Source organism: Dermacentor variabilis, chromosome 1, assembly GCF_050947875.1.
Source record: "Dermacentor variabilis isolate Ectoservices chromosome 1, ASM5094787v1, whole genome shotgun sequence".
Classification (NCBI taxonomy): domain Eukaryota; kingdom Metazoa; phylum Arthropoda; class Arachnida; order Ixodida; family Ixodidae; genus Dermacentor; species Dermacentor variabilis.
This window is the reverse complement of record NC_134568.1, coordinates 100,100,371-100,127,583: the sequence shown is the minus strand read 5'-3', so window position 1 is coordinate 100,127,583 and position 27,213 is coordinate 100,100,371. Positions and strand designations below refer to the sequence as shown.

The 27,213-nt window shown below is 46.3% G+C and overlaps 2 protein-coding genes and 1 long non-coding RNA gene across 5 annotated transcripts in view; all 3 read left to right on the top strand.

Moving 5' to 3' along the window:
• LOC142581814 (uncharacterized) overlaps positions 1-2,309 on the top strand; it is a 57,158-nt gene extending 54,849 nt beyond the window's left edge. For both annotated transcript variants that reach the window (XR_012828297.1, XR_012828300.1), the window contains one exon: positions 2,258-2,309. This is a non-coding gene — a long non-coding RNA (uncharacterized LOC142581814). The remainder of the gene's footprint in view (positions 1-2,257) is intronic.
• A 5,818-nt stretch (positions 2,310-8,127) lies between these two features.
• The window catches only part of LOC142579155 (uncharacterized), a 37,964-nt gene continuing 18,878 nt past the window's right edge, over positions 8,128-27,213 (top strand). The window contains exons 1-2 of the mRNA XM_075689137.1: positions 8,128-8,212; positions 9,318-9,566. Coding sequence (XP_075545252.1) covers positions 8,128-8,212; positions 9,318-9,566 — 334 coding nt within the window. The remainder of the gene's footprint in view (positions 8,213-9,317; positions 9,567-27,213) is intronic.
• LOC142581782 (uncharacterized) lies at positions 17,902-20,491 on the top strand. Of its 2 annotated transcripts, XM_075691240.1 has the most exons (6): positions 17,902-18,136; positions 18,197-18,305; positions 18,928-19,059; positions 19,150-19,219; positions 19,376-19,488; positions 20,259-20,491. In XM_075691240.1, the coding sequence occupies exons 1-6, from the start codon at positions 17,928-17,930 to the stop codon at positions 20,469-20,471; spliced, it is 846 nt and encodes a 281-aa protein (XP_075547355.1). In that variant the 5' UTR covers positions 17,902-17,927; the 3' UTR covers positions 20,472-20,491. The 2 variants fall into 2 exon arrangements, with proteins under 2 accessions (XP_075547355.1, XP_075547349.1); XM_075691234.1 differs by having other exon boundaries at positions 19,150-19,488.

Sequence of the window (27,213 nt, the reverse complement as noted above, 5' to 3'; positions counted from 1 at the left end):
TTTGTCACAAGGCAAAAATTTCTTTTCAAATCATGGACTGCGACTGTGAAATTTCGGCCATAGATTTATGTCTCCCAGGATACCATCCATTTTCTATTATAAATTCTTACTTCCCCAGCGGTGTGCAAAGTACATGTCACCTTGATAGGGCTGTGGTTGCCTGTAGAAAATAAATTTTGTTTGTAGGGGATTTTAATTCGCATCACGTGTCGTGGGGGCTAAAAACAGATTTTTATGGTAAGCGACTTTGGGAGTGGACTATTGATAGTCACCTTTCATGTCAGAACACTGGACAAGTAACGTTTGCTAGAGGACCCTTCCGTTCAGTGTTAGATTTGACATTTTGTAGCGCTGACATCAAGGTTCTCTCGTGGGTAGCGGTTGACTCAGCAACCAACAGTGATCATCTTTCCGTGTCATTTGAAATCAATTGTCCAATAACATCTTTAGAATACCAGGCATGCACACTAGTGGACCATACGAAATTTAAGACTTTCTTGCGTTCTGCCGTTTCGAAACTTGCCAATGCCAATTATAAGGAAATCGCTTCAACCATTTGCTCAATTCTAGATGATTCCCGGAAGCAAGCTGAATTTGTCATCCCTTCGGCTAAAGGCACCGCTTGTCGTTGGTGGAATAATGAGTGCACGCGGGACTATAGAAAAAGAAAGGCCGCTTGGAAAATGCTTCTGCATAATCAGTGCCCGACAAATTGGAAAAATTATCAGTTTCACGCTGGTTTATTTAGGCGTACTGTTAATCGAGCCAAAGAGGAATACGATATTAGACATTACGATTATCTATCTAATTCAAAAAATAAGCGTGCTTTATTTGCATTCCTTCGTGCTAGGAAGATGCTACCAACACCCTTGAGATTAGACTCAATTGTTTTGACCCCGCAGGAACTGAGCGCCTCCCTAGAAAACATTGCCGAAGGCTTAGAAAATCGATTTACGGCCAGGCTTCCGGCTATTCATTACACATTAGATCCTTAAGACGGCTTTACTCCAATTTCCTTAGCTGAACTAAATGAGACTGCACTATGTTGACCGAATTCAGCCCCTGGCCCTGATGGTGTCACAAATTCAACGTTAAAAATATTGCTACAGGAATCGCCTAACGTTCTTTTAGACCTGGTGAATTATTCAATTAAATATACTTGGATTCCGTTGCACTGGAAGCTCGCCAAAGTAATATTGATGCTTAAGAAACAAGACGGAAGGTATGTATTGGAGAACATTAGGCCCATTGCGCTTACATCAAACGTAGTAAAATTCATTGAGAGGCTTCTTCACCGTCGTATCATGAAATTTATTAATGATAATTTCATTCTTAGTCCCTGTCAGATTGGTTTCAGGGCCGGCTGCTCCATCTGGCATGCCCACGTCGACTTAGAAAGCCGAATACAACTCGCTCGACGTCATAAGCATTACGCTGCCTTAATGACGCTCGATATCGCTAAAGCATACGACACTGTGGAGCACACTGTATTGATCAATCGGTTAACTTCCTGTGGTGTTCCTGGGTATATAGTAGCGTGGATTCAGTCATTCTTAGGTGAAAGAGAATTCTATTGCTACGAAAGCGGCGTTTCTTCTTCTAAACACAAACAAACGAGAGGCGTACCACAAGGCTCAGTTCTTTCCCCGGTGCTTTTTAATATTCTCATGAGCACACTACCTTGTCATCAAGAAATAACTACTTATGTTTATGCAGACGATATTGCGTTTTTTGCATCTGCAAACGACATCCACACGCTATACCAACGACTTCAAGCTTACCTTTATGATCTGGAGAGGTGGTTAGATGTTAGTCACTTCACACTCAATGCCAGCAAATGTGCTGTTCTCGTTTTTCCGGTACGTGACATAGTGCACATTTCATTGTCTTACCACCTTCAAGGCATACCACAGGTGGAATCTGTTAAACACCTCGGAATTATTTATAACGCCTCTCTCAACTGGCGCTCACACATAGATCATGTGACTGGGAAAGGTACCCGTGCAATTGGCATATTGCGTAGGCTGAGCAGTCGTCGAATAGGATTGAGAAGAGATACATTCCTAATGATATATCGTATGTACGTTCGCCCTGTATTAGAATTTGGTTGCGTGCTCTTCTCTGGAGCTCCAGCCTACATGTCCCGTCCTCTGATCCTCTTAGAAAGAGAAGCATTACGTCTGTGTTCAGGTCTTCCCAAATTTGTTGCAAATTCTATTCTTCTTCTAGAATCCCGTGTTCCGCCACTTTCGTGCAGGTTCCGGCTTTTGACGGTGCACACGTTCTTAAGGATTTATGAATCACCGGTGCGTCATCCCCAAACAATCTTTATTTCACAACCTGCATTGTTTTTCGGTGTCATCTGGCCGCGACTACATAATCCGCAAATTATATTCGTGCAAAAATTACTTCACTCTTTGGGCGTGCGCATATGCGGTGTACTTCCTATTCCCGACAGAGCTGTTGCCACGGATATTCAATTCGATGACATCTTTCCTAATAATGCAAAATTACTTCCACACCGTATTCTAGACGGTATATTACAAGATCACCTGAAAAACCTTCAAACAAACGTTGTAATTGCTACAGATGCTTCACAATGTGAAGAAAAGTCAGGTGTAGGAATATTTTCCCCGATTCTCGATTGGACATTTTCTCTTCGGCTGCCAGATTTCATACATATCTTTTTAGCCGAATTCATGGCCGTGGTGCTGGCATTACGCAAATCAGGACCATCAATTACGTCAGCCGTGATAGTCACTGACTCGTTATCATTGTGCTCATCCCTCACTGCTTCTAGTGATTCTCGCGTGATGAGGACATTTCATTCATTGGTACCTGGTTACTTGAGAAGCGTGCGTTTGATTTGGGTGCCTGGCCATAAAGGACTAATCATTAATGAAATTGCAGACTCTCTAGCCAAGGCATCGATAAGTGGCCCTATTCTCCCTTGCTGCCCTTTCACTGCTTATGTTACTGCTGCTAGATTTCGCAGGAGTATCATTATACAGACAGTATCAGGCTCCGCAATTACAAACTCTGTGGATTACGGACATCTTCTACACCCTTAAAACAGAGAATTTTGCCGAACACGGAAAATTGAAGTGTCCATCACGAAGCTGCGCTGCCGTATACCGGCATTGAACTTCTACCTCCACAGGTCTGGTCTGGTCCACTCACCATTATGCTCATTCTGTGGCGAAGCGGAGACAATATACCATTTTTTGTTGTCTTGCATACGTTTTTCTATTATAAGAAAACGACTACTCGAAATCCCGCTTCGCTCTATTGGTCTAACTTTATCAGTGCCTGTGATCCTATCTAGTGGAGCCTCCATTGTTGGGTTCAGCCACAGAAATGTTTGCTTGGCAATCCAAAATTACCTCATTGAAACCAATCGATTTCCATGTTAGATTGATCATTCTCCCTCCCAACCATAGCTTTCTTTTATTTCTTATCTATAATAATAATAATAATAATAATAATAATAATAATAATAATAATAATAATAATAATAATAATAATAATAATAATAATAATAATAATAATAATAATAATAATAATTATTATTATTATTATTATTATTATTATTTTATACCCGGTTTTCATCTGATTATTTCCTTTTTTCTCCAAACACAAAACGTTTACTTTTGAACTCCAACGCTCAAATTGTTAACTCCCTTGTTATCATTATTATTTTTATGCACCTAATTGAACCACCCGATTCTTGGCCAATCCCCCACTGTTGGTATATGCCACGGCCACTCAGGACGACAACAACAACAACAACAACAACAACAACAACAACAACAAGAAACAATGGAGCATGTTTTATTAGAATGTGAAGACATCTGCCCAGCGGTTGATTTAGGCACTACTGGCCTCCTTGAAGCCCTTGGGTTCAGTGAGAGCAGGGGAAACGTAAACATGTCCGCAGCAGAGATTAGTAAGGGGCGATTGGAAGATTGTTGGAAGAAAAGTAGGGAAACGACAAAAAACGGAGACGTACAAAAACGAAGTTCACAGTAGGGGTTCAGAAAATTTGGTCGTGGGAGTACATCGTGGATTTTTTTCTTTTTTAACCTAGGTAGGACATCCATCCATTCCATCCATCCATCCATCCATCCATCCATCCATCCATCCATCCATCCATCCATCCATCCATCCATCCATCCATCTCCATTCATATATCCATCCGGTCATATGGTTAACTTTTTCTTTTTCTTTGAGTATAGCAGTACGCCAATTTTGATTGATTGAAAACTTTATTGTTCCACCGAGCTGGGGTGCCCGCCTTAACCTACACGTAGGTAGGGGGGGAGGACGAAGCAGCCCCCGCGCGTTGAGGACGGTGAGTCTTCACGGCCTCAACGGCCAGGCGGATTGCTCGACGCTGGTCGTCTTCAGCCTCGCTCTGGAGCAAGGCCTCCCAGGCTTCTCTACTGTCAATGTTTTCCTTGGCCCCTGGGAAGCCAGCACACTCCCATATTATATGGTCTAGCGTACCTTTTTGCTTACAAATTTTGCAGAGGGCGTCGTTATAGTCCCTCGTCTGTGTTAAGTAGATCCAATGCGGTGATGTATAATTGTTTCGATCCATGGAGGCGTCGCCAAATGCGAGCGTCCTCCAGAGAGAGAGACCGATGCGGAGGCGGAAAGATTCTTCTTTCGGCTTTGTAGTGATCGACAATTTCCCTGTACGTGATCATGCTATCTTTTATCGCTGGAACTGGCTGCTCTAGAGTTGCCCGGTGGTAGAGTGCTCGGGCGAGCTCGTGAGCGGCTTCGTTGCCTGGGACTTCTTCATGGGCCGGTACCCAAATAAAAGTTATGTCCCTCCTGAGAGGGTTTTTGAGTAGAATGTGGAGGGCTTCTTCCGCGATTCTCCCTTTGTTAAAATTTCGGATAGCTAATTTGTTATCGCATAATATTACTCCCGCTTTTGTACCCGCACAAGCGAGCGGTACTGCAACCTCCTCGGCTGTACAGGCGTCCCTCGTGCACGTGGAGCACGCTATCTTAACGCACTCGTCGCCATCAACCACCGTCGATACCGCAGCCCCGTCTCTGCCGCAAGCGGCGTCCACGTACGCTACGTTATGCGCCGGTGTGTTTTTAAGTTTATTTACTAGAGCCTTAGCCCTGTGAGCTCTCCTCTCTTTGTTGTAGATAGGATGCATATTTTTAGGTAGGGGGGCGATTCGGAAGCGTTTACGCACGTCCAACGGAATGTCTTTCTTGTCAGTCGGGGCACCCCTGTCGCATTGAATTCCTACCCATTCCATGATTTTTCTCCCTGTTTTAGACTTGCCTAATCTTTCCAACTGAGACACTCGTACTGTCTCAGTGAGTTCAACTAGCGTGTTGTGAACCCCCATTTTGAGGAGGAGGTCTGTCGAGGTCGAGTCTGGGAGCCCTAGGGCTCTCTTAACGCTCTTCCTTATGATCGCATCTATTTTATCCTTTTCTTCTCGTTTAAACACAAGATACGGTGTGGCATACGCTATACGACTGGTAATGAAGGCTTGCATGGGTCTGAGGAGGCTGTTCTCTTTGAGGCCCCTGCCTTTGAGTGAAATTCTCCAAAAGATCCCCGTGACCTGCGCCGCGTATCCTTCTAGCTTTTTGATCGTCGTGAGGTTGCATCCATTTCTCTGGATATACATGCCCAGAATTCTTATTTCCTCCACCTTGGGAACCTCATTTCCGCTTACGAAAACAGTGATGGGTCTGCTGCTTCCAGCGTGTCCCCTTTGATGTTTTGGCTCAATGATTAACAGCTCCGATTTCTGTGGCGAGCACGCCAAGCCTCTGCTGGCCGCATACTCTTCCACCATATTCGCCGCTATCTGTAGTTTAAGTTCGATGGCTGCGTCACTCCCACTGTTAACCCAGATGTTGATATCATCCGCGTACATACTAACTTTAATCGATTTAATCTTATTGAGTTCCGCCGGGAGACCCCTCATCGCTATGTTGAATAGGAAGGGTGAGAGCACCGACCCTTGCGGGGTTCCTTGCTCCCAAGTGTGATGGGAGGGGATTTTACATCCAGACAGACAGACAGACAGACAAAGAACTTTAATAACAAGGTCCTGAGAAGCTTTGCCCTAGGGCAGAGCTGCGGGCCGCTCCCACGTGGGGACGGGTAGGCCGAGCCTAACCGCCGCATCGTGGGCTCTCTGGACCGCCCAAGTTTGACGTGCATACTCTGAGCTCCGGATGGCAGAGCTCCATTCTTGTTCTATGATGCGATTGGGTCCCTGTAACGAGGGGCATCGCCAGAGCATGTGTGCCAAATTGCTAACAGCCCCACAGTCGGGGCAAGTAGAGCTGAAAGCCTCTGGAGTGATTGTGTGGAAAAGGGCCAGGTTTGGATAGCACTGCGTCTGAAGCATGCGTAAAGTGTACGCCAGAGGTCTAGCCAGTTTGCAGTGAGGGGGAGGATAAGTCCTCCTACCCAGGTGATAGTGCGTAGTAATTTCGCTGAAAGTAGTGAGAGTGTCCCGAAACTCGAGAACACCGGAGTCTGAGCTCAATCTTGCTCCCGCGCGGTGGGTTAGTGCGCGCGCTTGGGAGTGGGCAATGTCATTAAGATTGGGAAACGAGTCAAGCTGGGGGTCGAGGTGAGCCGGAAACCACGTGATGGTGTGCGGAGAGATTACCTTGTTCTTGAGAATCTTGTGAGCCTCCTCGGCGATGGATCCTGAAGCGAAAGCCCTGACCGCCGACCTCGAATCAGTGAAGATTTCTGATCTGCTGTTGTCTAGGAGTGCTATAGCAACTGCGACCTGCTCTGCTCTGGTTGGTGTTGAGCACTTCAGGGAAGCCGCATTCACTATCTGTCCGTTGTGATCAACGAGGGCAATGGCGAAGTTAGACGACTGTCCATATTGGGCTGCGTCGACAAAACATGCCGAGTAGGGATCGTCTTTGGTACGCTTGAGGAGGGCGAGTGCTCTTGCCCTGCGTCTGCCTACGTTGTGTTGAGGATGAACATTACGGGGAAACGGTGCAACTCGTATGTTGTTCCTTTGATTTTCTGAAATTTCATATTTCCGCTCTTTCATGAGGATAGGGTTGATCCCAAGAACTGCCAGGATCTTCTTTCCAGCCGGGGTAGAGGATAGACGGGCCAGTTGGGCTGACTCCTGGGCCTCGATTATCTCGTCCAATGTGTTGTGCACTCCTAGTTGCATAAGGAGGTCCGTGCTCGCCCGTAACGGAATGCCTAGTACTTTTTTTATACTTTTTCTGATGAGCGTGTTTAATCGTTTCTTCTCGGAGTTATACCAGTTGTGCATGGCTGCCACATAAACTATATGACTCATGAGGAAGGCGTGGAACAACCGGAGGAGATTGTCTTCCTTTAAGCCTCCACGCCTATTCGAGACTCTGTTGATGAGTCTCATCATGTTCTCAGTCTTGGCTGTGAGCTTGTTGAGCGTAGTATTATTACTGCCATTGGATTCGATGAACATGCCAAGGACCCGAATGGTGTCTACTCTGGGGATGGTACAGCCGCTTTTAGTGTGGATTTACATCCAGAAATTTTATATTCGCCTCCCTCTGTAACAGAAAGTCTTTGACGTATGCATATACCCTGTGTCCCACACCTACCTCCTCGAGGCCTACCAAGATAGCCTTATGGCTAACGTACGCCATAAGCAGTACGCCAAATCAAAATCTTATGTCACCACCTTATGGCTAACGTACGCCATAAGCAGTACGCCAAATCAATATCTTATGTCACCGTAGTATTTTCTTTTTTATCGTTTCATTCTTCAGTCATTCTTTCTTGCTGTATTTTTATCTCCTCGCGTGGCAAATCCACCTCGTGAGCCATGTTTTGAGGCCACAACGTCGACGTCGTCGCGGTCTGCCTGTTCGTTAATCATTTAACATGGCAGTGTTTGTTTCATTTATAAATTAAATACCGAATCACATACGTTCTTTTTATTAAATTCCTTAGAACTCATAAGGATTCAGCTAATTAATCTCATTTAGTAGGATTATTCATCGATGTAACTGTTAATATATCTTAATTATTTCTACTGCCGCCCGATTTATGGTCTATACCCCGTAGTGGGTTGAGCCGTTTCAACCTTCGGTTCGTCATCGGCCGCCATGGCACAGCCTGATGAGGAAATTGACAAGGCCCGGCTACGGAACTCGAACGTGATGTCGTCGACCACGGGATCTCCTCTAAAATGTAATGGTATTCATTTAGAGGGGGAAGACGGTTGATGGTAGCCACGAAGCGGCGTTCTCAGAACAGTTGCTCCGATTTTGCGGCGAGCAGCAGCTCGAAATAATTCATTTTCCTTAAAGTTAATTTTTTCGGTCTCTGGTGACGCCCAGAGAACCGTGATCCGCTGTACAGCAGTCAAGGTAGTCATTGTTGGTACAGTGCTTCAGTCTTAACGTATTGAATGTTGATGCCGCGCTGCTTCTACCGCGATGGATTTTGTTCAGCCGTTCTATACCGTATGCATCTCATTACCGCGGACCCCTCCAAGAATTCAGCTGCGTTTCACGCGAAGGCATTCGCACATGCCCTAATTTTCACCAGAAGCGTGTCACCGTTAGCAGAGGCCTAAAGACCACTTCGTGTGGTCTCCCGTGCTTCCAGCATCAGAAGCCACTAATAATTAGAAGCGAACAAATAGTCATGCAAATAAGAGTCCTAGGTTTGTAGGATCAAGTGCCTTGTTTTCTTGATCTTCGTGTGAATTTACCCGTGGGATATCGCGTCATGGTGTTCTTGAATTTAAACAAGAAGCTGTTTTGACAGATTTAGTGCTGAGAGGGACTATATAGCTTTGCTGGGCACGCTGAAAGGTAGCGTATACCAGATGTAATCTCCTTTGAGTAGAACAGTACATATGGTCACTACGCGAAAAAGGGTGACGGCTAATGTCCTGTCAAAATTACTGTCCATCCGTTCCGTGATCTGTGCAGCCTGAAACCCGAGATACGATGTAGCCCGTATAACAATGCAGTCTATGTGCAGCCGGAAAAACAAGGATGATCGTTCAACTAGGAGATGCATGGTCATTCTTTGAATGAATGGATCGTCCTTTTTTCTTATTGAGTGGGAAAACCTGTTAGATGCTTTGAACTATTCAGCTCACGGATAGTTCTTTTACACGCAAATTTAACTACCCCGGAGTAATCTTAAGCACGGACAGCTCAGTGTGAATGCTTGCGCATTAGGATAACGCTGACGAAGCGGCAGGTGCATCGTGCTCTCCTGTGGCGCCAGCGCTCGTTTCGCGTCCTTTATCGTTTGCACTTCCTTTCTAACGCGTACTTAGCGTTACACTCTGCCGGTGGGCTTGTCGCAGATTTAAGTCTTTCAGACAACGAGGACTCGCTTGACGGGTCCCCGAAGGACGTGTCCACGATTCTGGAGGCGCCCCAGAATGAGGCGCAGCTCGAGATGGAGCACCTGCACGATCACAGTCCCGTGGAGTCTTTCTCAGAGCCGGAAGTGGAGCCGACGTCTCTCGTTGTCGACGAGCTACCACTCCAGGATCCTGACCTGTCCACGGAGGCCGAAAACGGTACGTGGAGGGACTGTGCATGTGCCTACAATTTTGTTCCACCTGAGCGAGGTTGGACGGCAGTCGCGCCGACACGCATGGAGCTTACAGACTCTCCAGTGCGTGCTGACAGCGCTCCAACGTGGCGTGCGCCGGACTCTTCTTGGAAAGGGCAGCATGCGGTTTATTTAGCATACCCTCAGGGCCGTTACGGCATTATAGAAGGGAGTGGTTACAAGCAAAACAGGTAAATTCAACATGGTAATTCAAACAGGAGTTAATAAAGCAGAAATATATATATATATATATATATATATATATATATATATATATATATACAAAAACAAATAAAAATGGCACCTAGATATACAAAGTTAACTATGGCGTTCGTGAGTACAGGTTGAAAAATGTGAAGAAAAAGGTTCCTAGTTATACAATGCTAGCTATGACGTTCTTGAATAATTGGTGATCTGCGATAATGGCCGTCGAGGTGGGAAGGCGATTCCACTCATTAGAAGTGCGTGGTACAAATGACTGCAAGAAAGCGTTGGATCTGCATAATGGAATGCCGACCTTATGAATGTGATATAGCCTAGGCGATACATACAGAGGCGGGGAAATAAGATTGTTGCGTAACAGTGTATGATGAAATAGCTTATGAAAAAGACACAGACTGAACATTTTGCGACGTGATGACAAGGACGGTAAGCTAAAGCTAGATTTCATGGCACTGATACTCGCGGTTCTGCTATAGTTAGAAAGAAGGGAATGAGTAGAGTTATTCTGAACCATCTCCAGTGAGTGCGGAAGGTTTATTTGACCTGGATCCCACATTGAAGCGGCATACTGAAGTTTGGGATCTTATTAGAGTTTTATATAGGAGTAATTTTAAGGAAGAAAGTGCTTTGGAAAAGTTGCGTCGTAAGTAACCTAGCATTCGGTTAGCGTATACTTACTATATATGGGCGATGTGGGTATTCCAAGTGAGATCTGATGTGATGTGAAGACGAAGGTACTTGTAAGTTGTTACCAAATCTAATGGAGGGTTATTAAGGGAGTTCACAGGTGGTTCACTGGTAGCTTTAGATACACGCATGAATGTACATTTGTTAACATTTAATTTTATTAACCATGAATTGCACCATGTAAAAATGACGTTAAGGTCAGCTTGAAGCCTGGTTACATCCTCATCGCAAGTTATTTCGGTGTGAATTACACAGTCGTCAGCAAATAGGTGAATTTGAGATGAAACGCAGGAATGTAAGTGGGTAATATTGTCACGTGGTAGTGACGTATAAAGAACACAGTAGCAGTACTATGAAAACACGGGGAATGCGAGAGATGGAAATTCAAGACGATGAGCAAAACGAGAACAAGGTGAAAGCAGGAGCCAATATTTCGACAAGTCGACTTTTCTTCTTCAAGTCTTGTCTTCTTCAAGGATCTTCTTCAAGGACTTGGCTTCTTCCCGCAATACTGAAAGACGAAACTAACTTTTATTAGGCGAACCTGTGCTCCCAAAAACAGGCTACGTTTAAAGAGCGCATCGACAACGGCGAACACCAGTCGGCAATCGTCAAAATCTGATCAGCTTGTCAAGCGCGTCGGCTTTTATACATCAGTCGTCGACTGTTCCAGACTAATCGCTGGGACCCGCGTGTCTTCCACAAAGTTCTACACCATTCGCGTCACGCGATGAAATCAGATAACACAAGGTTCGGTAAAAACAGACAGCGGATATAACCATCCATAACTTTCGAGAAACTTCCAATACACGCAGACACGTCCTGCGCTGTGCGATAACATTTGTTAGGCGGTGAAACGTGGTCGCCCGATATAGATATACAAGTACACATGTGAATACCCCCCTCTTAAAAAGAATCGACCCGATGCTGCAAACAAACGAAAGTAATGAACAAAAGCACCTCTAGCAGAGGAACAACAAAATAACGATGTTCGTCAGCGTGCGTAAAAGGGCTTAAGATGCACCACGTGGACCACTTGAGATGGTGCGCGGCGCCGCTGTGAATGCGAAATAACGTCCGGCACGACATCATAGTCCAGTGCGTCAATACGTCGGATGACCTTGTAGGGTCAGAAATAGCGTCGCAATAGTTTCTCACTGAGTCCTCGTCGGCGTATCGGGGTCCAAACACGGTCGCCGTGCTGTTACTTGACGTAGCGTCGTCGGAGGTTGTAGTGTCGGCCGTCGGTACGCTGCTGGTTCTTGATCCGTAGGCGGGCGAGCTGTCGGGCTTCTTCGGCGCTCTGGAGATAGGTGGCGACGTCAAGATTCTCTTCGTCGGTGACATGCGGCAGCATGGCGTCGAGAGTCGTCGTCGGGTTCCTGCCGTAAACCAGCTTGAACGGCGTGATCTGTGTTGTTTCTTGCACCGCCGTGTTGTAAGCAAAGGTTACGTACGGCCGGACCGCGTCCCATGTCTTGTGCTCCACGTCGACGTACATTGCTAGCATGTCGGCGAGGGTCTTATTCAGGCGCTCCGTAAGACCATTCGTCTGACATGCTAGCAATGTACGTCGACGTCGAGCACAACACATGGGACGCGGTCCTGCCGTACGTAACCTTTGCTTACAACACGGCGGTGCAAGAAACACCTACCGCAGTCGTGGCCCAGTGGTAAAGTTCCCGCCTCGACTGCGGGAGGTCGCGGGTTCGAATCTCGCTGCCGCCAGTGACCCACCGGTTCGCCGCAATGGGAACAAACGTCCCCTGGCCTGGCACTTAGCTTCCTCAGGGGTGATGAGCTTGGGAAAGGAACCCGCGCCTTGAAGGCCCGTCGAAAGACTCGTGAGCAGAACGCAACGCCGACCATTTTCGGGGGGAAGGAAGGGTCGAGCTCGGTTGGCCCCAGAGACGTGTCGCTGTGTCCTTGAGGTCGCCCGACATACATGTCCACCCTTGCAATTTTTTTTAACAATAGCACGCGAGCGTCGGCCGCACGACGTGTCACTGGCCTCGTAGCGGTGAGGGGCAGTCCTGAAGCGAATAGAGTAACAGTACACATTCGAACTAGAATTCGCCTTGCACGACCGCACATGAAGTTGCCAATCCCGCCGTCAGTCGCCACTACAAGGCCATTGACAGGCCTTACGGTCGACGCTCGCGTGCTATTGTTAAAAAATTGCAAGGGTGTACATGTGTCTATATATATATATATATATATATAAACGAGAAGAAAGGGGGTTAACCGAGGGGCCCGATTTTTATTAGTCATATCATAAGAAGCCAACACACACTGACACCAAGGACAACATAGGTGAAATCACTTGTGCTTAATAAATGAAATAAAGAAATGATAAATTAATGGAAATTAAAGTGGATGAAAAAACAACCTGCCGCAGTTGGGAACCGAACCCACAACCTTGGCATTTCGCGTGCGATGCTCTACCAATTCAGCTACCGCGGCGCCGTTTTTCAATCCACTTTCTTGGGTTTTTAATTTATGTGTCCTAGTAGAACCCTGGGAGTGTCAGCCAGCGCCACCACTCACAGACCTTGGCGGCGGACGTGGAACGTCCTTTTTGCCGCAGGCGTCACGAGAACGTGATATTTTTGGGTGAAGGCAACTGGTCAATAAACCCACATATGCTACCTGAAGGCATCAATGTTGCCGGATTCGAGACACTCGTTATGTAATAAACGAGAAGAAAGGGGGTTAACCGAGGGGCCCGATTTTTATTAGTCATATCATGAGAAACCAACAAACAATGACGCCAAGGACAACATAGGGGAAATTACTTGTGCTTAATAAATGAAATAAAGAAACGATAAATTAATGGAAATTAAAGTGGATGAAAAAACAACTTGCCGCAGGTGGGAACCGAACCCACAACCTTCGCCTTTCGCGTGCGATGCTCTACCAATTGACCACAACCTTCGCGAAATGCGAAGGTTGTGGGTTCGGTTCCCACCTGCGGCGAGTAGTTTTTTCATCCACTTTAATTTCCATTATTTTATCGTTTCTTTATTTCATTTATTAAGCACAAGTAATTTCCCCTATGTTGTCCTTGGTGTCAGGGTTTGTTGGCTTCTTATGATATGACTATATATATATATATATATATATATATATATATATATATATATATATATATATATATATATATATATATATATATATATATATATATGTATATGTGTGTGTGTGTGTGTGTGTGTGTGTGTGTGTGTGAAATAGGAGGGGTCCAAGCACGGAACCCTGTAGTACACCCGAATAAACAGGACTCAGATTAGAGGTTACTTCGTTAGCTGAAACAAACTGAACGGTTAGTGAGGAAAACCTTAAGCCAGTACAAAATTTTAGGATCAAGGTTTAGTTGGTGCAGTTCGTAGATTAATAAGCTATGACACACTTTATCGAACACTTTTGCGAAGTCTAAAAAAGATTAGCGCTGCAACTGAAGAGTGGTCACGCAATAGCTTCAATTTATGCGTGAATGATACGTTTGGTGTCACATGAATATGCTTTGCGGAAGCCGTGTTGAAACTCGGAAAACAACAACAACGGGTTTTCTTCTAAGAAGCTGTCAATGTGAGAAAACAGAATATGCTCGATAGTTTTGCATGGTATACTGATTAAAGAAATAGGCCGGTAGTTCAGTTGGGAATGTTTAGTACCTGTTTCGTAGAGTGGAATCACCTTCCCCACCTTCCAGTCAGCAGGCAGTGAACCTTTGTCAAGTGACTGATGGAAAACCTTTGTAAAAATAACGGAACAATATGAGTTCGTGTTTTTTAGAAACTTTGCATTAATTAAGTCACGGCCAGGAGCAGATGAGAGTTTGAATGATGCGATTATTTTTTCTATGCCGACGGGTTCAATTATTAAATGTTACATCGCGCCGTAGTCGTAATGTTCGAATTAAAATCGGGTCGTGTTAGCAGAAGGTCAAGGGTGTTAGAAACTTGTGGTGTGTTTTTGGTGAACTGTGTTATCAGTTGACTGAAAGAGAACAGTGCGCACAAGTCAAGAAAATCTTTTGCTAACGTGGAGAAAGGGTGTATCACAATGGGTTTGCACAATGCCAGGCTATATTTGGAATATTGAAGTCACCCAGTAGAAACAAGGGTGAGAAAGGAAAGCGTGTTACGACGATGTCGATTGCGTCTTGTAATTCGTTAGCGAAGGAGGCAGCATCAGTAGGAGCGCGATAAGATTCGCCCATTATAAGTTTTTCGTAATTTATTTCGATAACTGCTCCAAGTTAGTAGCTATACTAACGTGCTGAAAGTGCAGGTGTTCATTAATTGGCAGAAGAAGGCCACCACCTTGTTGCCACGTAAGGTCGCAGCGATAAACTGAGAAGCGGTGTGCGGTAGAGAAGGTTTCATGGTCTCTAATGTGTGAATGCAGCCAAGTTTCGGTAAGTACGATGATATCTGGGTTAAACGTCTCCACTGTGGAAGTGAACGAGTCGCGTTTGTTTTTCATGCTTCGAATGTTAGTGAAAAGGACAGACACGGAAGATAAGTGTCTTCCGCTCCCCCTCGCACTTCCCTATGGATGATTAGGTGGTGCAGATACACGTCTCGGTGTTAATACGCGCGTGTTGTGACGTACACTCTATCACCGCTCTCTGTCACAGGATCGTACATGTACTGCTTCTTGTTTACGGCTATTTTGTTGTATCTGAGATGAAATAGGGGTCTGGCCTGTAACTTCTTTTCCAAAGGCAATCAGTATACTTCGAACGTGGCGGGTAGCAGGTGAGTAGCCATTACAGATTGCGATGTCTTTATCTTTTAGGAGCTTACGCGCAGAAAGCACCGTTTTCTTTTCTTTGTGGTTGCTGAATTTGGCTATAATGGGGCGGCATTTATCAGGCGAATACGAACCGAGACGATGAGCGCGTTCGATTATCATGTCGGATAGATTACCGATAATACTTGTTAGCTTGTTAATGACGTGGGCCTCAGATTCTTCTCATGATTCGCGAGAATCAGGGATGTCCTCAAAAATTAGTTTCTTCAATATCTGTCCTCCAGGCCATTGAACCGAGATTGCAAAGAAACAAGCTTTAGTGTTGCACGTGTCTACAGATTTTTGGAGACCCGTGACATGTTCCTTAAACTGATCAAGGGAATTTGCTTTTTCTTCAAGAGCATCCAGTCTTTCTTGGATGCAGATCTTGCTTTATATATTTTTTTTACTGGCTTTGATTGCTTTAACATCAGCAATCAATTCTGTCCGATTCTTTGAGGATTGAACCGATCGCAACTGAACCTCTTTCAGAAGCTGGAAGAGGTCCGCAATTTGTTCCGCGGGTTCATCAGGTAACGTCTGTGTTTCAAGAAAAGACTGAACGCGTGGTAGGCCCAGGATTAGTTTCGATGTCACCACAACAAAGTAATAACACAGGCATATGAAAACATTCGAAAATAATATCGCAAAGAACGTGTGGACGTGCAAGTAGCAACAAGCAGAGATCATCGTTTTTTTTTTAGCGTACAAGGAAAAACGCCTACACACCTGCGAAGTGCCGAAAGGCAGAAGGTGAGCCATATTGGCTGTTGCTACTCCCGCGCCCACTGGAGACGGTGTCGAACGGCCTGGAATTCAAGAAGGCACCAGGTGTTGACGTCACCGTTGATGACGTACATGCGCAGTAGATACGGCAGGGCTGTCCGGATGGATTCAGTAGGGAGTAGTTATCGGGGAAGTGATGACCGGCGTATTCGTCTGGTAGTGCAGCAGAGTCGGAACGGTCAGCTAAGGCGTCAGCGGCAAGCGCTGACCACAGCAGAAAAGACGCCAGGAAAGCCTGCTAAGTGCCGAGAGGCGGAAGGTGAGCCATGTTGCTGTTGTTACTTCCGCGCCCACTCAGGTTCAATTTAATTTCGACCGACAATGGCTGCACCACCTTCAAATTCTCTACAGCTGCTGTTATCTTTTCCCGTCTGCATTATTGTCCTCCAAACGTGTCTACGCGACTACATTACTTCGCTGTTTCCAGATTGGCTTTATCCCCGTGTGGTGGAAACTTCGGTTCAGGTCGATCCAAATAGGTCGTGAAGCTTCGGGCGAAAAGCGGTTCAGGACAAATTGTCACCGACTTCAGAAAGGATGGTTATCAGAGCAGCGACTGAAGCGCGACTATGTTTCGAGGGAACAAACATTGTGAAAGAAAGAAGCGTTTTTTTAATTAAAACGAGACACAGATTCATTCAACGAAAATGAAATTCCTTATCAGTTTTATAGATGCCTGACAAGTAAAGAAAAGACAACTCTATTTTATCAATATCAATAAATACCTTTTTTCAGTGGCCATCGTTGACGCAGCTATCGCTTGCAAAGCAATGTAACTCTTGAAGTGTTCAGAAAGGCGCGCTCGTAATGTTCACCTGTTACTATACGCCCCCTTAACACGTTATTCTTTTGCTTCACGACGTGTCTGAATTTGGTGACGCGGGTAGTTTCATCGTTTCTCAAACTGTTCGGTCAAAAGTAATGGGTTACCGTCGCCAGGTAATTGTTTATTCTAGTTGTTTTCGTGCAACTGCGCCGGGCAACCAAGCTTTGCGTCCAGCGATAGAACCAGCACTCTACACCTAAAGCTCTCGTCGGCCTCCACAGAAAGTATGTTCTGTTCAGAGGTGCGATTTCGACACCCGTACGGCTGACCTTTTCTTGCATCGCTTTCTGTGCTGAAAGCTCGAAACGCCCATCAAGTTTAATGATGGAGCATATTAATATACAGCTCTAATGGCAGACCAACAAAACAAGTTTCGCACCTTTGTGAACAAAATGACGTCACTTCTGCGTTTAACGGATATGGCGTCACATTGTTTTTCTTCCATCGGAAGTGTTCCCTCCTCGTACAGATGGCGCTAAGCCCCACGAACCGCCGATGAACCGCCATGTTTTGAACGTATGGGCTTCTATAGAAGCTTCGCTACCAGGGGCGCGATCGGAGATATTTTGTTCGATACGCGTTCTGTTCAGTTGCTGCAACGTCACGAATTGGCAGTATGCAAAATTTGTGACAAGGGGACGGAGAGAGCAGCCAATCAGCAAGCGGTGAACTCCCCGGACGTTGCGTTGCCTCGTCTGTCGTCTGCTTGGGGACCATATACTATAAACCGAAATGGTTTTCGCTTTCTAATAAATCAAATGTCTGTATGAAAAATATGTATTTTTATTCTCAAGCTTAAACACGTTCTCAAATAGTAATGTGTACGACTATTACAATTTATTAGAATCAGTTTTTCTGCAAGGTCGCTAGGTGGTGTTGCGCACGGCGCGAGAAAAAGAAAAAAAAAAGAGCGGTCTACTCGGCGCACTTTTCAAAATGTCGTCGCACCGAAACGTGCCGCTCGGCCCCCGGGTTTCGGCGCGTCAGAGGGAGCTCCTCCTGTCTTTTATGGAGGAGCACCCCGCCCTCGTGACGCCGTCGTACCCACTGGGGCCATCGCTTACAAAGGCCGACAAGGAGGCGCTGTGGCTCCAGCTGAAGGCGCTGCTGGATGCCGAAGGCCCTGCACGCAAGACCGTGCAGCAGTGGCAGGCCTTCTGGCGAAAGCAGCGGTTCTACGCGGACCAGGCGCTGGCCCTTGTCAGGCAGCAGCAAAGGTGAGCGTGCGCGGATTAATTTCAGCCGGTCGTCTCATACGCTCGGTTTGTTATTTACAGGGGCACCGGAGGCGGTCAGCTTGCTGGAATCCACGGCCGCATCCTGCAGCTAACCGGAACCGCGCGGGTGGATGGTGGGCGAGCCGCTGTGTACGGGCGGTCGGAAGCGGTAAGCACTGGCTTAGAATACCATTATCGCCTGAGTGTTTTGAACTAGCACTTTGTGACCGTCAGAAATTCGGCAAACGAGGTTCAATGCGACGCGGCCTACGGTGACAAAAAGCGTATTACGGTGTGTCGTTTGTCGCGACACGGTGTGTAGCTCACGTTAGACGTCGAAAATATCCGCTTGCGTGTCGCGTCGAGACGGTAAAAAGTGGGTTCATTTGCCTACAAACGTTTAGGAAAAGTTCATGCTAGGGCGGTGTTGCTTAGAACTTTGTCGGAAACGGTCGAATCTGCAGGGGTGAAAGGACGCTCGTGAAGTTAATTTTGAGGCATATTAGAGGAACCTACGTGCTCGAAACTGTTTGAGACCATCGAATGAGGGGCATAGCCAGTGGCTGGCGCACCAAACACGCCCCCCCCCCCCCCTTCTCGAAGGTCTTTGTTTGGATAACATGCGATGTTTTCAAACACCCCTCGAAAAGAAAAAAAAATCTAGCTGCGCACTGCCCCCATTACGTGCAGACTCGCTACATTAAACCATATCAGTTATTAGTAGCTGTTGCTACAAACATCGCTATGCGTGCAGAGAAGTTTTGTGACACATTCTCAACACATGCTTACAGTTGGTCCCCCCAGATGAGAGCCTGCAGGCGCGAGCTCTCGCTGGGGACTTCCGGCGCCCTCAGCCCATCCAGCCATTGCCCGCCCAGCCTACAGTTTCGGTTGGCGAGACGCCCGGCACCAGTGGCTTGCAGGTGAATTTGCACACATCACATTTCTTTTTTTTTTTCGTTTATTGCACTCGGTGTGCATAAAGCAGTGTCTTACTTGAACGTGCTTTTCAGAGCGTTGCACGCGGTGCCGGTGGTGTGGCCGAGCAGGATGCGGCCCAGGAGTGCCTGAGTGCTCCAGCTCGTAAGTTGGAGTCGCCTTGTCCTGTTAGCTGTACCAAAATTAAGTTTAATGGAATCACCCATCGGCATGTGATGCTTCTTACCATGTCATTCCTTTTAAACATGAGTTACATAGGCTTCTGCTGTGAAAAAAATAGCATAACTTGTATGCTTTCAGCACCACAACGCCAAAGGCGCCGCCGAGTGCCGCCGGCGGGTGCCCGTGAAGCCCTCCCGCGCCTAGTGGAGCTGCACACCCGGAGCAGTGAGCAGCAGCAGCAAACCAACACGGTTCGTGGATACTATTTCTGTGCACTGCGGATATATCTCAAAAAGAGATAGGATGCAAATGGATGTAGCCGAGAATTTTTCTTCAATAACTTTGAAGTGGAATAAACAGCCATTCTGCCTTGAAATTAAACAAAAACATTATGGTGAATCTGGGCAAATGGAACATAAGAACATTTATGGACGAATATTGGCTGTTTTACAATATTCGATGGAGTGTCTTTCTATTGGGTATTTTCTTCAAAATTAATTCGTACCAAGCATTTACTATTTGCACACTCCTACAGAAAACCAAACCTAAGTATGTCAGAAACTAAATCCTCAGCATAGTCACCAAGTGCAAATGTACATTTTTGCAATTATAACGTTGCATATGCACGCCTTCTTCGATCATTGGTTGGGGTATGTTTTGCATGCTGGAGCAGTATACAGGACAGAGAATCGCTGATACTGCACAATCGCCCGCCAGGCAAACTGGTGCGTAGCCCTGAAAAGGGCTGTTTGGTTTCTTCTTACGAAGAGGTGCTTGGAGGTGTGAGATGCGTTTGAGGAGGTGACAGAAAATGAATTCTGACACCACTATGGTCTGTCCAAACAACGGGAATTGGTTGTGCGCAGAACTCGGCACCATTGACGGATGCCGCTGGGTCAGTGGATTTTCAGCGGAGAGGATGTGTTGTGCACGCTGAGACTCCATAAACAGAAGCTCCCAGTGAAGTGTCGGTAGCGAAGAATTCCGAGGTGACATTGGCGACATATTTCTTCGTTTCTAGCTGATTGCGGAGCTCCGGGAGGCGGCCACCCGCCAGGCTGTGGCCCTCGAACAGCTGGCAACCGAGGCCAGGCTCCACAGGGAGGCTGGAGAGAGGCAGGCTACAGCCCTGGAGGCCATCCTGCAGCAACAGGGCCAGGCTTTGCAGGAGCTGCGCAGCGTGGGGGCGCTCTCACGGGCCATTGCAGCGGCACTGCGGCGCCCTGCACAATAATTTAAAATTTTGGTATATTCTTTGATCTGCAGCAAAGACTGCTGCAGTTTTTTTTATCTGCAGCAAAGACTGCTGCAGTTTTTTTTTTATCTGCAGCAAAGACTGCTGCAGTTTTTTTTTATCTGCAGCAAAGGCTGTTGCAGTTTTTTTTTTATCTGCAGCAGAGGCTGTTGCAGTTTTTTTTAAGTCTGCAGTGCAGATTTTTTGAAATCTGCAGCGAAGGTTGTTGTGTATAGTTTTAAACCTGCAGCGAAGGTTGTTGTGTATAGTTTTAAACCTGCAGCGAAGGTTGTTGTGTATAGTTTTAAACCTGCAGCGAAGGTTGTTGTGTATAGTTTGAAACCTGCAGCGAAGGTTGTTGTGTATAGTTTGAAACCTGCAGCGAAGGTTGTTGTGTATAGTTTGAAACCTGCAGCGAAGGTTGTTGTGTATAGTTTTAAACCTGCAGCGAAGGTTGTTGTGTATATGTTTAAACAAGCACCAAAGGTTGCCTTTTTTGTATACTTTCAAAAATATCGCATTCCACATGAGGGCACTTAAGAACTCGGACTGTGCACTAGGTTTTGTGTTGCGACTTCTGAAATACTTGCGGGAGTTTGTTTTTGTGTATTGCTTCGACTTTGTTGTGCTATGTGTATGTGTCTGTGCAGAGGAGAGGCAGGCGCCTCTTAACGTCTGTACATATATTAGAAAATGACTCTTTTTTTCTTTTTACCTTACAGTAAGGGCAACTTTCTTTTACACAACTATATTATATCGCGCAGTTCTGATACAATTTCAGTTCTAAGATGGCGCTCATGTCGTGCATTTAATTTTTTTAAGCATGATTCAGTATTCCCACTTGCCGGCGTTGCAGTCCCGATTCAAACAGGCTTTTTCGGACTAGCCGCCAGTTTGTGGGGTGGTCATTTTGGCTCGGTGACAAACTCCGACACCGTGTCCCATTCACAGTTAGGCCACTGCTTGTGCATAAGTGTTAGGCAACATACTTCATAGGAAGGATAGCAAGTTATTGTGTGCTAAAGAGGACAACAAAGAAGCACATGCCATATGCACTTATGTTATGCTTCTTATGTTATGCATAAGAAATATGCACAGTTCATCAGGATGGCATTGTGCACAAGCTTGTGCAGCCATAGGGTCATTAATTAAAAGAACATGGTTTTACTGAGATGGGTAGCTAATTTACAAGATGTTATCATGCCAAAAATATTGCGCCAGACTGGAGAACATAGTAAACTGAGTCGCAGCGTGATGCTCTGGGGAGGAAACAGTGCATTGTATTGCTTGACGTTGACTTGATAATAAGTGACTAATAAATTCACCGTGGCTAATGACCCACACCAATAGTGTGTTTGTAAACTTTGGCATACCGACAGCATTCGTTTCACTTTCTTTTCCCACCTGTGAAAAAAAAAAATAACGTACCAAGCAGTTGCAGCATTACATTGGCTGCTGCCGACGAGGTCGCAGCAGGCGGCGGCGTACCCTCCGGAGGTGGTCAGTATGCACTCCGCGTGGTCCTTGGAAAAGGTTCACCACGCGGTTGCGCTGCTGCTGGCCCCTCAGGTACAGTTCCCGCAGTTGTGGGACCCGCATGGGTGGTGCTGGCGGGTCAACCAGATCTGCAGTCTGCTGGACAGCTGGAGCAACGTCACTGTCATCGTCCTCCTCTTCCGGAGCAGGCTCACGTGCCGCCAAGGCAATGTTGTGAAGAGCTGCACAAGCGGCAATGATGGTCGCTGCTCGATCGGGGTTGTAGAGCAGGGTCCGGTAACGCTGCAAGCAGCGGAACCTGCTCTTTAGGACCCCGATGCACCTCTCCACAACATTGCGCATGGCGGTGTGCTCCTTGTTGTAGAGGCCCTCAGGGGTGCTGCCAGCTGGATGCCCCGGCACTGGTGTCAGGAGCCACGGCTCCAAGGGATAGCCGGAGTCTCCTGCGCAAGGGCAGGGTGACAGTTTAAGCGATATCTACTTCATTGTGGTGCACATTTGCAGCACTTACCAAGCAAACATTCACCAGGGCGCAGTTCTGCTTCGAGGTATGTACGGAGAGGGTTCCTACGCCACACCCATGAATCATGACAGGACCCCGGGAAGCAGGGGTTGATGTCTTCAATCCAGAGGTCTGCATCGCATGTCTGCAGATTAAAAATTAGTGCAAACAGTTGTCGTACAAGTCCTTTAAAGCACTTATGAACCTAATTGAATATCCGCACACTGTGACAGACTGTTCGAATACTGCTATGAACAAATCTCGGTCGGACATGGTTCGTTTCGTAGTTAAAGTTTCAACACGCGGACTTGTTTTCGTCAGGGCACTGTCAAAGTCTAGCCCGCCTGTTAACTGCTCGGAACGTCGCAAATTGCTGGCACCCCCGCGTTTACCCACATTACTGTTACGTGTTTCAGCTAATGTCCCGCAACACCTCCAACATGAAAAATTGCAGGCACAAAACCGGAATAAAAACTCCTTTAGTGCTATTAAATGGCACATGTATTGCAAGATGTAGCGCCCATCATTAAACGTGTGCAGGACGGCAGCACAGGACAGCGAGTACTACGGCATAATCCAGCAGGAGCGGCGTTTTGAATCCATCGAAATCTTGAATCAAGCTTCGGGGATACTCCGCGATCGAGCAACGTCAATTTCATGCGCTGTGGAGACCGCTGAGCCGCAGTGTGTCCCGCACCGCAAGATTTCGTCACTGTTCCATCGCTATGTACCCTCGAAAGGAATCAATTCCCGTTGCGGATAGATCGAGAATACCGCTCCTAGTACATTCTGTTGCAACAGTCCGAGTGAAATGGAAAATTACTGCGACACAAACGAACAAAAATATATCACAAGGGTACAATGCAAGAATAATACTTACGATCATGGTGTTCATGGCGTAGAAACCCTTCCTCGACATATAGCTCTGTGTATCCCCGGGGCTCAGGCCTTGGGGCTGCTGTATGGCGATAAGAGTGCCATCGACGCAGCCGAGCACACCGGGGATCCGTCCGAGCCGCGCAAACGCCGCCTTCGCTCTGGCCTTCGCGGCTGTCGTCTGGGGGAAGTCCACCCACCGCTTTTGCCCGCCAACGACAGTTATGGCGTTTGCCACTTCGTGGATGGTGTCGCTGACGGACGACTGCGACAGGCCGATGAATTCTTCACTGCCGACGCCCCGCTGGAAGCTTCCCGTTGCGAAAAACCTCAGCGCGCACAACACCTTCCGCTCAGTAGAAATTCCGCTGGCTCGCTGGCACCCGATGATTGGGTCGAGTTCACCGCACAACCAACGCACCGTTTCTTTAGAGAAACGAAAACGACGCCGGAATTCGCCTTCTGTCATCTCTTCAAACGCATTTCGCACCTCCACCCGCTCTCCTTCCTCCTCAAGCAACGCCAACGCAACAACCGAAGTTTCCAACGCAAGCGCCATTTTTCTCGAATTAAACTATGGATTGGATCCGAACGTGCTAGTCAGCTGCCGAAGCCGCCTTTGGGTCTAATCCAATCTATCAGACGCGCCATGCCAAGCCGGTCTCGTAACGAGCAATGATCGCTTCAAACTTCTCAACTCCCGTCGCGTTCGGACGAAATGCTCGGTGGGCGGATGATTGACAGGAGCGTGTCGTCATTTTGACGTCACCAAAAACGGGGCGGCGCCCCGCGGCTGGCGACGTCGGCGCGGAGTCGGCCAATCGCGCGCGCCGGTAACCGAACGAACGCGCCGAACAACCATCTCCGATCGCGCCCCAGGTATCTTTACCTTGGTTCGGTTGTCAAGAGGTGACACTACAACGCTTTCAACGCTAAGAGGAAGCATTGGAACACAGGGAAAGGTGATGGTGTCTCCTTCGATCACTGGAAGAAATTTATAACTGCGAGGCGTTTTTTCATGAGGAACTCGTATGATCTTACTTAAAGTTTGGCGCTCCTATCTGGTGGACTTTTTTTTTTTCCTTGAACAGCCGGCACATACGCTCCTGTGCAAGAAGTTCAGTCATCCACACACATTCACTTGTACACTGCTATGAACCGTTTGGAACTCTTGCTGAACGTTACGCACAGTAGGCTTTGCCCTTTGTACCTTAGCGTTCATTTTGCCCAATCCAGCCCAGTCTGATCTGTAGCTTCCCTAGACGTTTTGTAACGTGTTCTATGCTCCCTGAGATATACGTTCTCAACAAGTGTATTTACCAGCAATGATTCAGCGCGTTTGCAGTGGATTAGTGGAATTGTTTTGGAGAGTTCTACATGGCACCGAATTGCGAGCCACAGCTCACCCTATTCGAACTCAGCATTTCATAAACGTAAAAATGCAGCCTGGCAGGACTGCCGTCACGAGTATATAGTAAGTTGTTTACGCTCGGACTGTCTGTTGGGAGTTCGTCTGTCCTTCCATGAGGATAAAATTTCGATTGCAACGTATTCGTTTTTAACCCTACACACTTGTGTTAAAGTCACTTTTTTAATACAAAAGTAGTCGCTCCGTAATTAGTTTGCATTTAACTATTCGATATTCTCGTTATAGATACCATATATTTCAACAACTAAATGTGGAAGCATTCTTGTGGCGTGAAACTCGGGCTCAAGTAAACTTTCTTGTTTCCCTTTATTTTTAAATACTACAGCCCTCTAGTGCTACTGCAGGTAAAGGAAAAACAGTGATACATCACACAAATATGTCGACGGAATACAATACACATGTAGCAGTAAAAAAAGAAAAGACGTTTGTCTGCAAGCAACAATTCATCGGACGTAAGAACTAATGGCTCCAGGTCGCAAGTTTTCACACACTATTTAGTGGGAAGAAACTCTTTAAACGCTTCAATCAGTGAGTGATAGGGTGCGACATTATTATGGTTATAGCTCCTGCTGAGGAAGGTTGCGGGAATTTTACGTATGTCTCCAGGAGAAACAGTGTAAGGGTAGTTTATTAAGGTGTGCAAAAACTCAATGTGGATACGTAGTGCCGAGAGCAGTCAGTGCGGAACAGGAAGTTTAGAAGCGGAAAAGTTACTATCGCAAGGACGGTAGGTCTACCGGGCTGCCCTTTTTGTGAATAATTTGTAACTTCTCAGGATCTGAAAATTTTTATGGGCTCCTTACATCAAAACACTCCAGCAGTGGTGGCAAAGCTGATTTGTAAGCAACTATTTTAGTATTTAAAAGAGCTATGCGCAATTTGTGCGCTGCAAATGTTCCAGCTTTTTATGTACGTCGTTAGACAAAATCATTGATATGATCAGGACATGATGCTAGACATATAAACATCAATGTATTTGTGATCGGGTACTTTAGATTTTAATGGTTCTGCATTAAAAAAGAGAATGTGAATGCAAACAAACGCTTATAAAAGGTCACGTACATTCGGCGACGAAATTTCCTGGATCGTGCGATTTCTGGAAACTGAATTTTCCTGCAACTGACTGTGGCAAGTAAAATCGTGCAACATTGTTTTTTCCAGAGACTAGTTTTCGGATTTCCCACCTCTACTAGAAATCCTAATTACAGGCTGTGGAAATATTGAGATTTTTCCTCGGCTCTCGCGGTTCGCAAACTTATGACGCTGGGAGTACGTGGCCCTTGAAATTTATTCATCTGCCATTCACACAATTACAAAAAGAATAAATGAGGTCGCTTGGCTGGTGTTTGTTCAAGTACGCAGTCGTCAGCGTATAAACGTATATATTGGCAGTACAGTAACAAGGTTAATAATTAATGTAAAGTACGAGTAGTGACACTATGGTGACCCAATCCAGTTAACGAGAGTTGTTAAATACTGTGTAGAGCTCGTGCAAAAATTTGTAGTGACTGTATGAAATACCTTGCGGAATTCGATAAACATAGCCTATTTCAGCCTATGTCAAAAGCTGAAATAGCATAGTGAACAAATTAGACAAATTGAGTAGTACTGTCACTGCGACAAAAAAGAATCGTTTTAAATATAAGATACTTACTCTATCTGGGGGTTCTGTAGTAAGTACGTGTATTATATGCTCCGACGTTTTGCACGTGTATTATAAGTCTCGTTTGTTCTTTAGCAGATGTCGACTAGTGATATCCGCCTCTAAATACTCGTTGGTATAGCGGAATCCAAGGCCTTTTTCTGATTAAGGAATCTGTATTCTGCATGCAGCCTTGACGGACGACACTGGCGCACAGCTCTGGGGCTAGAACATCCGATATGACGATTTGCATGGGGCATGTGTTGAGCGATATGGGCTCCCGGTAATTGTACCGAGGCTAGAAAAGAACAGTGCATTTACTTCACGTTCACGCATTTTCTTAAGCCACTTTGAGGATTCCGTGCACGTACGTGCGTGAGACAGGATTGCTCGTGCTCTTGGATGCTAAAGTAATTCCCCTGTGTAAAAGTATGATGTAGTTATACGAAGTTTGCTTCGTCGCAGTGATATCGTGTGCCGGAGGCTCCTCAATATCAAGCCACACTGAGACCTCTCGGGAAACTACTCCCAACAAAACGCTCGGATCTGCTGCGCTATGGCCTGTATCATTGAAATGCTATCTGACTGACAAGCAACTTTGTTTTTATTTTTTTGTTGTCGCCTATTATGCAGTTTCCTCCGGTCACGTAAGATGCGCTTCTCAAGCTGGCTGTAGTGGTCCCTGATCGCTGTAATGGTCTGCACGATGGCGGTGCAACAGGTAACGGTAAAACAAAACGTGAAGCTCGAAAAATGTCAACAATCCAATTACCGTTGCTTTCCAGTCACAGGAGTT

What these genes read in the sequence shown, in the direction of transcription:
- LOC142581782 (XM_075691234.1), top strand. Translation starts at nt 17,928, where the DNA reads ATGGAGGAGCACCCCGCCCTCGTGACGCCGTCGTACCCACTGGGGCCA. An exon ending in TGTACGGGCGGTCGGAAGCG is followed by an intron (nt 18,306 to 18,927) that starts GTAAGCACTGGC and finishes ACATGCTTACAG; the next exon opens with TTGGTCCCCCCAGATGAGAG. An exon ending in AGCAGCAGCAAACCAACACG is followed by an intron (nt 19,489 to 20,258) that starts GTTCGTGGATAC and finishes CTTCGTTTCTAG; the next exon opens with CTGATTGCGGAGCTCCGGGA.